The 14,931-nt window shown below is 29.0% G+C and overlaps 2 protein-coding genes across 2 annotated transcripts in view; both read right to left on the minus strand.

The window, feature by feature from the left end:
* The window catches only part of LOC109601283 (myelin transcription factor 1), a 272,891-nt gene that overhangs the window by 36,834 nt on the left and 221,126 nt on the right, over positions 1 to 14,931 (minus strand). The gene's annotated exons all lie outside the window — the stretch shown is intronic.
* Positions 11,956 to 14,549, minus strand: LOC109608207 (zinc finger protein 260). Its single transcript, XM_020024624.2, has 2 exons — positions 14,475 to 14,549; positions 11,956 to 13,763 (listed from the first exon to the last, which is right to left on the minus strand). Exons 1-2 carry the CDS (start codon positions 14,475 to 14,477, stop codon positions 12,951 to 12,953), a joined length of 816 nt encoding a protein of 271 aa, XP_019880183.1. The 5' UTR covers positions 14,478 to 14,549; the 3' UTR covers positions 11,956 to 12,950.

The following is a 14,931-nucleotide window of genomic DNA, read 5'->3' on the forward strand; positions in this document are numbered from 1 at the left end:
TTGTAAAATGTTGTACAATGTGTGGATCTCTAATCATTTATTAAACTATTATAATTCTTTGTAAATACACTTTGGGACAGAAAAATGTAAGAAAAAGTTATTGTAAAATGTTGTACAATGTCTAATATTGTATTACGATATTTGTATGTTGAAAAATATGACATTTTATACTTGAGAATTTTCAAAAAACCTTAAAAAATGTTGGTACTAGGAAGCCTGGATCTCTAATCATTTCTTGAACCATTATAAATTTTCAAAATACACTTTGGGACAGAAAACTGTAAGAAAAAGCCATTATAAAATGTTGTACAATGTCTAGTATTAAATTACGATAGTTGCATCTTGAAAAATATAACATTTCATATTTGAGAACTTTCTAAAAAACCTTAATAAATGTTGTTGTTAAGAGGTTTAGATCTCTAATCATTTCTATTATAATTCTTTGAAAATACACTTTGGAAGAGAAAAATTTAAGAAAAAGCCATTGTAAAATGTTGTACAATGTGTGGATCTCTAATCATTTATTAAACTATTATAATTCTTTGTAAATACACTTTGGGACAGAAAAATGTAAGAAAAAGTTATTGTAAAATGTTGTACAATGTCTAATATTGTATTACGATATTTGTATGTTGAAAAATATGACATTTTATACTTGAGAATTTTCAAAAAACCTTAAAAAATGTTGGTACTAGGAAGCCTGGATCTCTAATCATTTCTTGAACCATTATAAATTTTCAAAATACACTTTGGGACAGAAAACTGTAAGAAAAAGCCATTATAAAATGTTGTACAATATCTAGTATTAAATTACTATAGTTGCATCTTAAAAAATGTTGGTACTAGGAAGCCTGGATCTCTAATCATTTCTTGAAATGTTTCAAAATACACTTTGGGACAGAAAAATGTAAGAAAAAGCCATTATAAAATGTTGTACAAAGTCTAGTATTAAATTACGATAGTTGTATCTTGAAAAATATAAGATTTCATATTTGAGAACTTTCTAAAAAACCTTAATAAATGTTGTTTTTAAGAAGTTTAGATCTCTAATCATTTATATTATAATTCTTGTAAATGTAAGAAAAAGCCATTGTAAAATATTGTACAATGTGTGGATCTCTAATCATTTCTTAAACTATTATAATTCTTTGAAAATACACTTTGGTACAGAAAAATGTAAGAAAAAGTTATTGTAAAATGTTGTACAATGTCTAATATTGTATTACGATAGTTGTATGTTGAAAAATATGACATTTTATACTTGAGAATTTTTAAAAAAAACTTAAAAAATGTTAATATCAGGAAGTTTGGAACTCTAATCATTTCTTGAACCATTATAAATATTTCAAAATACACTTTGGGACAGAAAAATGTAAGAAGAAGCCATTATAAAATGTTATACAATGTCTAGTATCAAAATACTATAGTTGCATCTTGAAAAATATAACATTTCATATTTGAGAATTTTCTAAAAAATGTTAATAAATGTTGTTGTTAAGAATTTTAGAACTCTAATCATTTCTTGAACTATTATAATTCTTTGATAATACATTTTGGGGACAGAAAAATGTAAAAGAAGATATTGTAAGATGTTACAAAACCTTTTACAATGAAATATTTTATATTTGAGAAGTCTAAATTTATATTAATTCTTTCACTACTTACTAAATGTTTGAAAATAGATGTAAGATGTAAGAAAAAGGCTTGTGAACATATTAAAGTACGATAGTTGTATGTTGAAAAATATGATAATACATATTTCAGAACAATTAAAAACCTCAAAACAACCTAATTAACAAATGTAAGAAAGAACGAACAAATACTATTATCAAGAACTTTTTGACCTTTTCTATACGCAATATTTCATTGTTTGTATTTATAAACATATATATGTATTTTTAAAAACATATAAATCTATTTTCTCAAGTTCTCTGAAATAAAGGACATTGGTAAAGGATTAATAGAGTCGAAGTGCGGACGATGTCCAAGAAAAAAAGGGAAGGACCAGAGCTGGAGGTGATGACGAATGTAGTGGAAAATGCGCATCGTCCATCAGGAAGCCAATGGCTCGTGCAGGTACACGAGGAGTTTATGGTCGGAACATTTTATTAGACGTGACGCGCCCGAAGGAAACATCCTTCTTACGTACGTCTCACTATTTTCATTGTTACCCCCTTACGGTAGGTTACACCCGGCAATCCATTTTCGCAGTTTCACCTCGACAAATTGACACGAACGATAATTAATTTAACGCGAAATAAAAGCGCGGCATGTATTATCAAAATTAATAATCCGAAACGGCTCAGTTCGGCCGTCGGTTGCTCCGCCGTGGGGGGAGTTTTGCTGGCGATTCGGGAAACCTCAGTCGAGCAGCGGCAGAATGCTAATCACTCTCGTCTCAAGCTCAGCTCCTCGGAATAATTAATTAGCATTCTTTCCTATATTTTACGTGTTTCTTTTTCAGACGCCCTTCTCTTGTATCCGCATTCGCTCATTACATTAAAATTAGATTTAAAAATGTGGAAATTGTATCGTTGATTGCAATTCCAGAGCCGCGCATAACTTTAAAGTGGATTTTCAATTAACCATTGAATATAATGTATTTAAAACAGCGTGGTATTTGTGGAAGCAGCGGAAAGTTGCCACTAGCGACGGTTTTTTCTTCCCCCGATTTACGGAACGGTCTTGCTTAAATCAATGCGATTATTCCATTTTCTATACCTAAACTAAAGGGTGTTCAGTAATCCAGTTTTCTAATTAAAAGAAACTTGGTGTGTACACACTTTTTGTGTATAATTCAGATACAGTTCAATATACACTTTATATGCTTTTAATACGTTGAATTATTGGTTTAAAGAGAACCTTTGTGGAAATTACAAATATATAATTGTTAGATAACTTGGTTTTGAAGAATGTGCAATGAACAATAGTAGAAAGAAGGTAAGAAACTTCCTTCTTATCATGAAAGTGTTTAGTGTAGAATGAATAAACTTGTTTTCAGTGATGAGTTGATGTCCATGCGAAGAAAAGTGATCTGTACAAGTTTGTACATTAAACAGTTAGAATTGTGGTTTGCAGTGCCTGTAGTCACCAAATACAACATGCTCGTCCTCATATTGCGAAGATTACTTCGGTCTCTTTCCAACATTCGGATGCAATTTTGTCACCATGGTCAGCATGATGTCACTGATTGAACATGTGTAGAACATTATAGACTGGAAAGAAATTTAGCCTTTTCTTTGCAGATTTTGACCTTGACCTTGAGATTTAGAAATAAGATACCTCAGGACCTTCAGTAATTAATCTCGATTAGTGACCAAGCAAAGAATTGAGAAATCTAGAACTTTTTTCTGTACACTGAAAAGCTGAAATTATAGTTTAGAGTGCCATTGCATAGAGTAGAGTCGCCATATTCAGTTTTTCAAAAGAATATTGCGGGGAAAACCTTGGTCTGTTTCCAACATACAGAGAAATTTAGCTTTCCCTTCATAGACTTTTACCTTGACTTTGGGTGTAAAGTAAAGGTGACATGATATAAAGTACTTCAGGACATTTATTGATGAGTTCCGACTTGTTACCATATGAAGAAATGACAAATTCAGAACATTTTGTGAACATTGAAGTCATTATGGTTTGGAATGTCATTGAGTGAGGTAGAGGCACCACATCCAGCTTTCCAAAAGGATCATGCTCGTACTCATTTTGTGATGGTCACTTTGTTCTGTTTCAACATTCAACAGATGTAAATATATTACCATGGCCTGGAAGATGAAGATTACTTGTCACTAATTGAACACCTGAAAGGAAGGAAAACAAATTTTGACCTTGACCTTGACCTTGAACGTCAATTAGTGATGACTTGAGTGAAGAAAATACCTCAGGTACGACCTTATCCACCATTAGTAATTTAAAAATAAGATACTGATTAACATATTCAGCACTTTCGTCAGTGAATACATAAAGAAAGAATATTTCTTTAATTTGGAAAATTAAAAAATAAATTATCATTTATAAATCGTAAAAATTCACGAGATAAACGTGCATTTATTTGCTTCAACAGAGCGTATGATGTAAGACGTTACGTGAGGATTTTTGAGAACAGCTTTATTGCCTTCATACAATCCATAAGCCAATAATTTCCACAAGAGCAAACAATTTCCTCCGCATCACACACACTTTCATACACATCCAAACGGAAGCTGCAACGATATAAAACGCGAAAAAAAGCGTAGCAACATCTGCCATTTGAACCGTTCCGCCATCCCCAAAATTACCAATTATTTTTATATACAGCGATTGGAAACGCGACAGTTTTCCTCTCCCGCGAGAGGGTGGCAGGAAGTGACAGAAATTAGAAGGAGCACATTTCCATCCACACCCCGGTCCGTATGCAAACGTAGAAATTCCGGTCGACTTGTATTAATTTTTTAATATGCCGCCGAACACGGGGCCCCGGAGTCGGGTGCAGCGGCAGCGAAATTGGCACGATCCGGGGTTCGTCCTCATATTTCATTTTTCGGAGGGCCCCGCATTATAAAATCAGGTTTCATTGGTGGTCGGATTGATTTACAGTCGGCCCCGGCAAATATTGAAATATGCACCCCTTGTTTATTATTTTGATTGACACGTTTGAAAACCTAATTTAGATCCCCGGCGAAATGACACGGAGCGGAATGTCTCGGTCTGGAGATATTAGAAAAAATTAAGATGAGGGCGGGCGGGGAGTAATGCGATATTAATACAAGGCCGATTAAAATCTTATCGATTTCCACACCGTAATGAATCGTTTTCGCATTCACTTTTTGCACTGATCTTTCGCTTTGTGGCCGGATTTTGAATGCGACGCGGTTGTGTGAAGGGTTTTCATGGTGTTCATCGAAAAAATATACACAATACAAGGGTAACGTTGCACAGTAATCCTCTTTGCGGATTCAACAAAAATAGACAATGGACAAAGATAATATTCAGTTCTGTGAAGTGTAAAAAACCTCTGAAAGGCAACGTAACTTTTTTAAGCTTTCAACACCTGTAAATGCAAATCGTACTTTCGCATTTTTTTCTACTTTGCCAGTTTATCGCGAATGACTAGGTCGAATCGATGGTTCCATTGTTCGTTTCCATAACTTTTCCATTATTTTGTTTATCGTTTCGCCGCGGGATGATAACCAAATTAGGGTTTTCGGTCGAGAAATACGTTTATAATGAAATAGACTCTCGATGTCTTTGTAAACACCATAAAATATGACTGGATAATTTATACCATTGACAAAGGTGTGGAAAACCCATATTAATATGTCGTTTATATTGATTATCAATCATGGCTTTCCAGGGAATTATTTATGTAGTCGATTACTGGATAATAGCTGTACACAAAGCGAAACAAATAAGATACATGCTTCTTAATGACTTCCCGGTCATGCATAAACGCAATTATAAACCTGTGTCATTACGTTTGGAATAAAAAAATAACAACCACAATTTAATGTGCCGGTTATAGTCCAGGATATTGTACAGGACACTTTATGGTAATGGTCGCCCTCCAATTTGACACGAAACCGATTTTGTTTTCAGTGGGCTTTTTAAGAGGGTCAATCTAAAAAAATGATCATTAGTCATTGACGCACTTGGGAAACGACGGAACGAATGTTAACGACCCATATGGTCTCAACTAAGTGGGCAGAGAAAATTACTTAGTACTCGTATTTTTTATGTTTAGAAATGATACAAACAATAAAGTTAATATATTTTTTTAACATATCATTAATTAAAATTGTAAGAAATGTAAATATTCAATTGTAATCTAATAATTACAAAACTATTAATTTCATTTTTTCTTAGAGTCGTCAATATATTAAAAAACACAGAGGTTAAGAAAAATGTTTTCGATTTATTTTTAGAATGAAAATATAAATATATTTTTACTAAAAAATTGGAAAAGTATAAAGAATTAATGAATTGTATTTAATTAACTATTAGAAAAAAAATCATTCTATGTTTCTTTAAAATAAGAATCCCAAAGTAAACAAAAATAATAAACAGAAATATTTTGTTTATTTACCAAATAAATAATAGTAAAGTTTAATTGCAATAAATAAATTATGAAAAAATGTTATTTATTTTTGAATCTTTATATTAAAATAAAAAAAAAAACAATATAAATCAAAATATGAATTGTTCTTTATTACTATTTTTCACAAATATTGAACATATTTATGATTTTATTTTTTCTAAAATTGAGTTGAAAACTATTTAAAAAATAACTAAACAATTGAGTGATAGGAATAAAATATTCAATTGAAGAAATTGTAATACTAATTAAAATAATATTTTAAAACCACTTACATATATGAAATAAAAAAAATCATATTAATTAATTAAAAGTAAAAATAATGAAAAATAAAAATAGTTTAATTATGTCATACTTTTTTATTTTTAAATAACTAAACAAACTGAGTGATAAGAATAAAAGTTTTAATTGAAAAAACGAGTTTAATAATTTTATAATTTGGATGGTTTCCTATAAAAATAGTGTACAAAAGTAAAATGAATTCAAAATTAATTGAAATCAATATATTGCACTCAATTAATTAATTTATGTTCCATTGAAAAATTGATATCATTTTTTATGTAGACACATTAATTTATACTTGGAAGCAGTTTTAATGTGATGAAGTAATACATAATGTAATAATAATTAATTTTTCCCAAAATTGATTTTCAAACTAGTTTCTTAAGAATTTGAACTAGCTTTAATTTAGTAAATTATAAAACTAATTATTTCACTATAATTGTAATGTGAAGAAAAACAAAATTTTCTAAAACGATAATAAGACAAACATAATTCTGAAAATAATTAAGGTTTTATTTTCTCTAAAATCGATTTTCAAACTAGATTTTATAATAAGAATGAATTTTTAAAATGAAACAAATTTAAAAATAATTATATTTTAAAGTAATTTTTACCATATGAAGAAAAACAAATTTTTATAAAATCATAATTGTATTTATTTATTTAATATATATTTTAAATTTATTTATATTATATGAAGAATACTTTTTTCTAAATAATAAAGTTTTAATAATTGCAAAACTGGTTTTCTATGGGAATATTTTTAATAGTAAAATTAATTAAAAAAATTACAGTATCGAAGTGAATTAAAAGTAATAAATTTATGTAATTTTTATGAAAATTTACTCAGGGTCTGAAAAAATATTGAAATAATCAATTTTGCTTTCCTTAAAGTAATAACATTTTAAATGTGTTAATTAAAAAAATTAAATAAACATATATCAGTCTAAATATATTAATAGACAAAAATAACATTGAATTTATTTATTAATTTTAAGTTACTTTCACTAAAACTGATTTTAAAACTAGTTTTTATTTACTTAAATTAGTTTTATTGTGAAAATGAATGGAAATCAAAAACTAATTTAAAAAGATTAGAAAATTAATTGTAGTTTAAAATAATTTTTATCATCAAAAGAAAAATATTTTTTCTAAAATTTTAACTATATTTATTATTATATATAAAATATTTTTTCTATATTAGTTAGAAGATAATTTAATTTAAAAAATAATTAAAAATAGGGCATTGTCCTGAAATAAAATCAATTATTAATTTATGACTGAATACAAAATTGAACTGACTTTTTATGCACAAAAGGATTAACTGGAACTATTCAAACATCACTTTTAATTATAAACTTCAACGACATCTAAATCAACAGTAATAGTAAATTCACAGAGAAATTAATTAAATACCTATTTAAAAATTGGTATTTATAATTCCGTCTGTTTAAAGCAAACGTGATTAAAATGTTTTCCATCTGGTGTCTTTATTAATGCAAGTAAATGATCCCTTTGTCATTTATATACGTGCAAAGTAGATTCAAAAAACATTATAATCGGAATTAAATGTGTAGAAGTTCGGGTCTGTTATGTAAATCAAAGATAATGTAGGCATAGTAGAGCGAGATTTAATACGAAAAGTACCTGGTATGAGGCGGCTTAACAATTGAAATAAAAATAAAAGGAAAGCGTTTAGGGAGAGGGAAATTAAAGCGGTTTTAATTTAGTATAATTTAATTTATGTAACGTTAACAACGCATCTATATTCAAGTAGCCGACCAAGAGTAGGCAGAGTAGGCAGAACGGGCAGGTTGTCTCCTTCTTCGGCGCTCATCTACATATGTTCTCGTCAGCTGTGCTTTGTTTCCGAAAAGGACTTATTACGGATGCAAAATTTCCCATTCATATTCAAAATTTTATATCCCAGTTTTACCACTAATTTATTCAACTCTCCCCGGATCGCGGCTCCCGTTTCCCTGTCTATCCCGTCTTCTTTCGTTTTCTTGTCGGACCCCTTTAAGGAAACGGCTAATTCCTGTTGTAGATTTTAATAACTAAATCCAAATCAAAATATAATTTAAGATTGCCTTATATCTCTTATCTGGGGGGGCATTATTCATTTTGCCTCTTCTCCCTGACAGACACGTTAAATTAAATTTTAAATGTGTGTCAAATCTCTGCGACGTTTTAATTCCGCGCCGACTTAATTAATGCAAAATGCACAAATTTTATGCCCCGTTTTGCATCGCGGAACAAAATCAATAATTAGTTTTCTGACGGTGCAATAAAAATACAATTTTAGTCATAAAATAAAACTGTACAGATGCAATTTTTAGGTTGGGAAAGTGGCAATTTTTTAAACCGCGAATATTATGTATTCGTGGTGTGGCGTACGTGTCGACGGGACCTCATGAACGACAATCGAGGGGGTTGCGCACCCGCCAACAGGTGGTCATTTTAAAACGGAAGCCATATAATACCGGGGCATCAATCACACGACCGGGTTGTCGACGTTCCGCAGCTAAAAACACCCGCCACCAGGTCAATTTGCCTCCCATTTCGCTTTTGATGGATCGAAAATGTTTCCTCTCGTGCATATATGTTTTTTGTTTCTTTTTCGGACCATACTGTTTATTAGGGTTACTGGTTTTGTGGGGAAATGATACCATTTTTGATAAATCATTTTATTTACCTTTCAAAACTGTTAACTTGTAACGTTGTAACGGATACATCAGATACACCAAGTAAAAATAAATAAAAAGTCAAAAGAATTTGTGTAAAATACGAATAATTCGTAGAAAACATGTAATAACACAATGAATTTTTAGAACTCCTAATTGAGAAAGTCAAAAAGATTTACAAGAAAATCTCTGGTTTCTACACAAAAGGCCTCTTGTAGTTCATCGATTACACTAACCATTTAGAAGATATATTGACATTCGAATCCCAGTACGTACTGATTTTAATAATTTTTTAATAAATATTTTAAATTTATCCATTTAAGTCATGAATTGCCTACAAAAATATATATTGGACATTTTATAATATTTACTTATCGAGTTACAAAATTTAAAAGTAACAAAGAAATTTTTATTAAATTCTTCCAATTTTGACCTCCGATATCTTCTAAACGGTAAGAGTTTAGATTTTCTTTATTATTATACGTGTTTATTATTAATTAAAAAAAATAAATACATATATATTATTTAGAATCACTGTAAATATACTAATAGACAAAAATAACATTATCTCATACTTTATTATTTTTAAATAAGTAAACAAACTGAGTGATAAGAATAAAAGTTTTAATTGAAAAAACTAGTTTAATAATTTTATAATTTGGACGGTTTTCTGTAAAAATAGTGTACAAAAGTAAAATGAATTCAAAGTTAATTGAAATTAATATATTGCAAATATATTATTATTATTATTTATTAATTAATTTATGTTCCATTGAAAAACGGATTTCATTTTCTATGTAGACACATTAATTTATACTTAAAATAATTGTTATTCGAAATTCATCAGAACTAGTTTTAATGTGATGAAGTAATACATAATGTAATAATAATTAATTTTTCCCAAAATTGTTTTCAAACTAGTTTCTTAAGAATTTGAACTAGTTTTAATTTAACTAATTATTTTACTATAATTTTAAAGTAATGTATATAATGTGAAGAAAAACAAAATTTTCTAAAACGACAATAAGACAAACAAAATTCTGAAAATAATTAAGGTTTTATTTTCTCTAAAATTGATTTTCAAACTAGATTTTATAATAAGAATGAAATTTTTAAATGAAACAAATTTAAAAATAATTATATTTTAAAGTAATTTTTACCATATGAAGAAAAACAAATTTTTATAAAATCATAATTGTATTCATTTATTTAATATATATTTTAAATTTATTTATATTATATGAAGAATATTTTTTTCTAAATAAAAAATTTTTAATAATTGCAAAACTGGTTTTTTATGGGAATATTTTTAATAGTAAAATTAATTAACAAAATTACAGTATTGAAGTGAATTAAAAGTAATAAATTTATGTAATTTTTATGAAAATTTACTCAGGGTCTGAAAAAATATTGAAATAATCACTTTTGCTTTCCTTAAAGTAATAACATTTTAAATGTGTTAATTAAAAAAATTAAATACACATATATTATTTACACTCAGTCTAAATATACTAATAGACAAAAATAACATTGAACTTGTTTATTAATTTTAAATTACTTTCACTAAAACTGAATTTAAAACTAGTTTTTTATAGACCTAAATTAGTTTTATTGTGCAAATGAATGGAAATCAAAAATTAATTTAAGAAGATTAGAAAAATAATTCTAGTTTAAATAGCTAAAAGTTTTCTTTTCAATTATACACATTGACCTCCGATTTCTTCTAAACGGTAAAAATTATCAAAAAATTGTAAGCTACTTTTTTTGTAGAGCTTTCAATTTCCTACAAAAAATATAAATAGAAATTTTCTGTACGATCATATAATGAGATATGAATTTTGCCATATGGGGCTGAAGAAAAAATAGAAAACAGAAGTAAGGAGGATATTCCTATTAAAATTGAGATCTCATATTTGGAGAGTATTTTTTAAAGGTCGATTTTTTATGCCCACCCAAAGGGTTAGTATAGATAATGCAAATTTAATCACGATTGAATCAAAGGTTACGGAAATATGATAAATAAAAATCTTTAGAAAAAAAATATTTTAATAGAACTTGGAAAAGAATATAATTAGTTGTTCCTTATAAATATACGTGTTTTACTTGCTCTCAAATTTCGACAACTTATTTTAAAAATATCTCGAATATTTTATAGTAATAAAAACGTTTGTTATTTATGAAAAATTTAAATTAACAAGAAGTATGTAAAATAAATGTTATTTATTATTAACCAATGGAAAAGTACATATGTTTTTATTATTATTGAATTTTATAAGAGAATTAATTATAAAAATGACAATTATTATTCTATTCTATTATAAATTATATAATAACAAACTATAACATTACATTACAATTATACATATTTACCTTCAATATATTATAAACGGTAAGAGTTATCAAAAAATTGTAAGATACCTTTTTTGTAGAGCGTTCAATGTAAATAGAAATTTTCTGTGCGATCATATAATAACGAGATATGAATTTTGCCATATGGGGCTGACGAAAAAATAGAAAACAGAGATGGGGAGAACATTCCTATCAAAATTAAGATCTCATCTATGGAGAGTATTTTTTTAAGGTATCTAGGAATCAATTTTTCAGTGTCGCAAATAGTCTATTTTTTGGCCCATCCAACGGGTTAAGATAGATAACTTATTAACAAATTTAATCACGACTGGAACAAAGGTTTACTGAAATATGAAGAATAAAAAACTTTTGAAAAAAATAAATATTTTAAAAGCACTTGAAAAAGAAAATAATTATATTTTCCTTATTATTATACGTGTTTTACGTGCTCTCCAATTTTGACTACTTATTTTAAAAACACCTCGTATATTTTACAGTATTGAATTTTATAAGAAAATTAATTATAAAAATGACAATTATTACTCTAACAATCTAACAATCAAACACAACTAAGAGGAGTAATATTATATTAATTTCTATAAATTATATAATAAAAAAACTAGAACATTACATTATAATTATACATATTTAAATAGACATATAATAATATAACTATTATTTAAATATCACAGTTGGTCACCCTGACGTAGCGAGTACTAGTCAATTTCAGCAGTTTCACGTCAAGGGTCAGCAGGAATTTAAATTTAAAACCCGGACCACTCTAACGTATCTAATACTAAATCAAAATGTGATGGATCATTGAATCCCATTGTCCATCTTTTTATAGCGAGGATAAACCTTTTAAAAATTCAATAATGTGTCCTGTTCAAATGTTGTCTGTTTAACTATTTGTTTGCACACAAATAAAATGCGCCCAGTCATTGTGTCCTGAAATCATGTCGATAATAAAATGCCCGTCACAAATGTGCCCCTAAAATAATCGAAGGTTAGTTATTTCGATGTCAATAGCTATCTGCTTTTAGGAATAATGATCGGGTCGCGTGCTACAGGTGTTACCTGTAATGACTCCGTCAAGCATTTAGATTTTTTTTGAACGGAATCAATAAATCCCCACACGCACATCCTAAGCCGCTAATAAAGTCGTTTCGTCGATACGTTTTTAATAAGTACGGGCAACTGAAAAGGAAAAGTCAAATTTCCATGGCGTCATCATTAAATTTCACATACGGACGTCGACGTATCGGATGAAGAGTGATCGATTTTGAAAGGCCAATACATCTTCCGGGTCGTAAATGGAGCAAAACTCAAGGGTGTATTTGGTCAGTCAGATTTCAAATTTCATCCGTTAGACTCACCCACGAACATCTTTTACTATTTTTATGTGTTAGCCATTTGTACAATTGGGAATTTCCTTTTAAATTGAACGTATTTTCCCCGTCTTATGGGCTTTTATGCCCCATCGATGTTTACGGCTACGTATCTACCAGGGGGGGATTATTTAAGTTCGTGCCTGGTCCACGAAAAACTAAAACACACGACGACACCAATCACTCAATAGGGGATAATCGACATATTTTCTTGTGGTTGTTAAGATGATCAGTTCTGTTGAAACCTTTATTGCAAAATTCACAAAAAAATCGTCCACCGACATGACTGTAACTGTGTACCAGCATGTCATGCTTATGCCTGAACTTCCTCGGACAACTTGTGCATTTGTAAGTTTTGTTTACATGTTTTAAAGAATGTTCTGCCAGTATTTCCTTGTTGATAAAATATTTTCCGCATGTGTCACATCGGCACTGCTTTCCCGAGTGGACTGCCTTATGGTGTTGGAGGTAATACGACCTTTTGGTGAAGATTCGACCGCAAATCTCACAAGTTACTTTCAATATAGGTGGGACTTTCTGGTCTGTTGTAGTAACGTCGTGATCTTGTGCTAGTGATACAATGGCTGAGCTCGAACCACCATCAGTAAGATGAATTGGAAACAATACGGTTTCTGGAGTTGCAGCAGTTTCGGAACCAAGTGGGGTATCTGCTAGTTCGCTGTTAGGAGTAGTATATTCCTTATTTTTTACTTCTCTGGAGTCTTCATGATGTGGATGGGCCAATTCTAGGGGGTAGTGCCAGTTCTCTTGGTTAAACTGGTACGTTGAAGGCTGTTCATGGTTGGTACTAATCACATGTGCAGGATAAAACTGTGGGTAATAATGTCGAATGTCATCAAAACTTGGTTGATACGGTGGCACGAAATAATCACAATTATTTGGTAAATAGTGATATTGCATAGGAAAATATTGATTATTAACTATTGGAGACCTCTGAGAACTTGAACTGTCTTGTAAGTTTCCATAGGAATCCTGAAAGTGATATTCGAATTAGGCAAAAATACAAAAATAAATTACTTTTTTAAAGTTATCAAAATACACGTCGGTACATTTGTAAAATATAAAAGTCCAAATCGATGTTTGTGTAGATGCTCACTATAATCAGATCAATTCGCTCGAAATATTCTTTAATTATGCCGGCTTAAATTTTCAACTCGTGGAAAATTCGCTTGTTAAAATTATGTTTAATACCTCTACATTTGACGTAAGGAAACTTTTAATGGCCCTTTTCGCTTTGGCAGAATAATGAGCTATAAAGAGAATTTTTACATGTATTTTTTTAAGTATGAAATTTATCCGACGAGACATGAATATTAGTTTGTTGATGTAAATTGAACTTTTATTCAATTATATTATATATTCAAAATGTAGTAAAAATAAATATATGGCATATATACCACAATTATACCTATTATTATATATAAAAAGAAGAATTTATTGGATTTATTAATATTTTTGGGTTTTAATTTTGAAATATAGTTATTAAATATTTCAAAATTAATAATAAATAATAATATTAATCACTGTTATTAATTTTATTTATATTTCTAAAACTCATTTTAACACCTATGCCTTCATTTTATACATTTTACTTCTCTAAGGAAATTAAAATTAAAGCAAAGCAGATAAATTAAATAAAATATAATAGAAATTATTCAAGTTATAATAATATCAGTAACTTACCATTATATGACAAAATAAACAAACATACACACACAAAACGGAACAATTTGTACTAAACCATAAAATTGCAGTGTAGTATGAAACGCAAAAAAGATGAAAAAAAAACGCTCTTACAATAAAGGAAATAAAAATGCAGTATTAGTATTTACATAAAATTTTACTCATTCCCTTTATCTCATTAAACCCCTTTTGACGTCGTAGTTATTGCACAAGAACTTATCGACTGATTTATTAGCTCTTGCATGTTCCAAACTCATTAATATTTCCCATTGGCTGTTCAAGCATTTCGGAAAGCGGTAGCATGTTGATGGTGTCTAACAACCATTAAAAAAGACATCTAATTTAAAATCATGTACCCGTCTGGATCGGACGCCTCGTCTTTAATCTTAAGTGTGAATTCGCATGCCACGGACGTAACGACTTTTTTTCAGCGGCATTTTATAGTTTCTTACTTGCG

Source organism: Aethina tumida, chromosome 5, assembly GCF_024364675.1.
Source record: "Aethina tumida isolate Nest 87 chromosome 5, icAetTumi1.1, whole genome shotgun sequence".
Classification (NCBI taxonomy): domain Eukaryota; kingdom Metazoa; phylum Arthropoda; class Insecta; order Coleoptera; family Nitidulidae; genus Aethina; species Aethina tumida.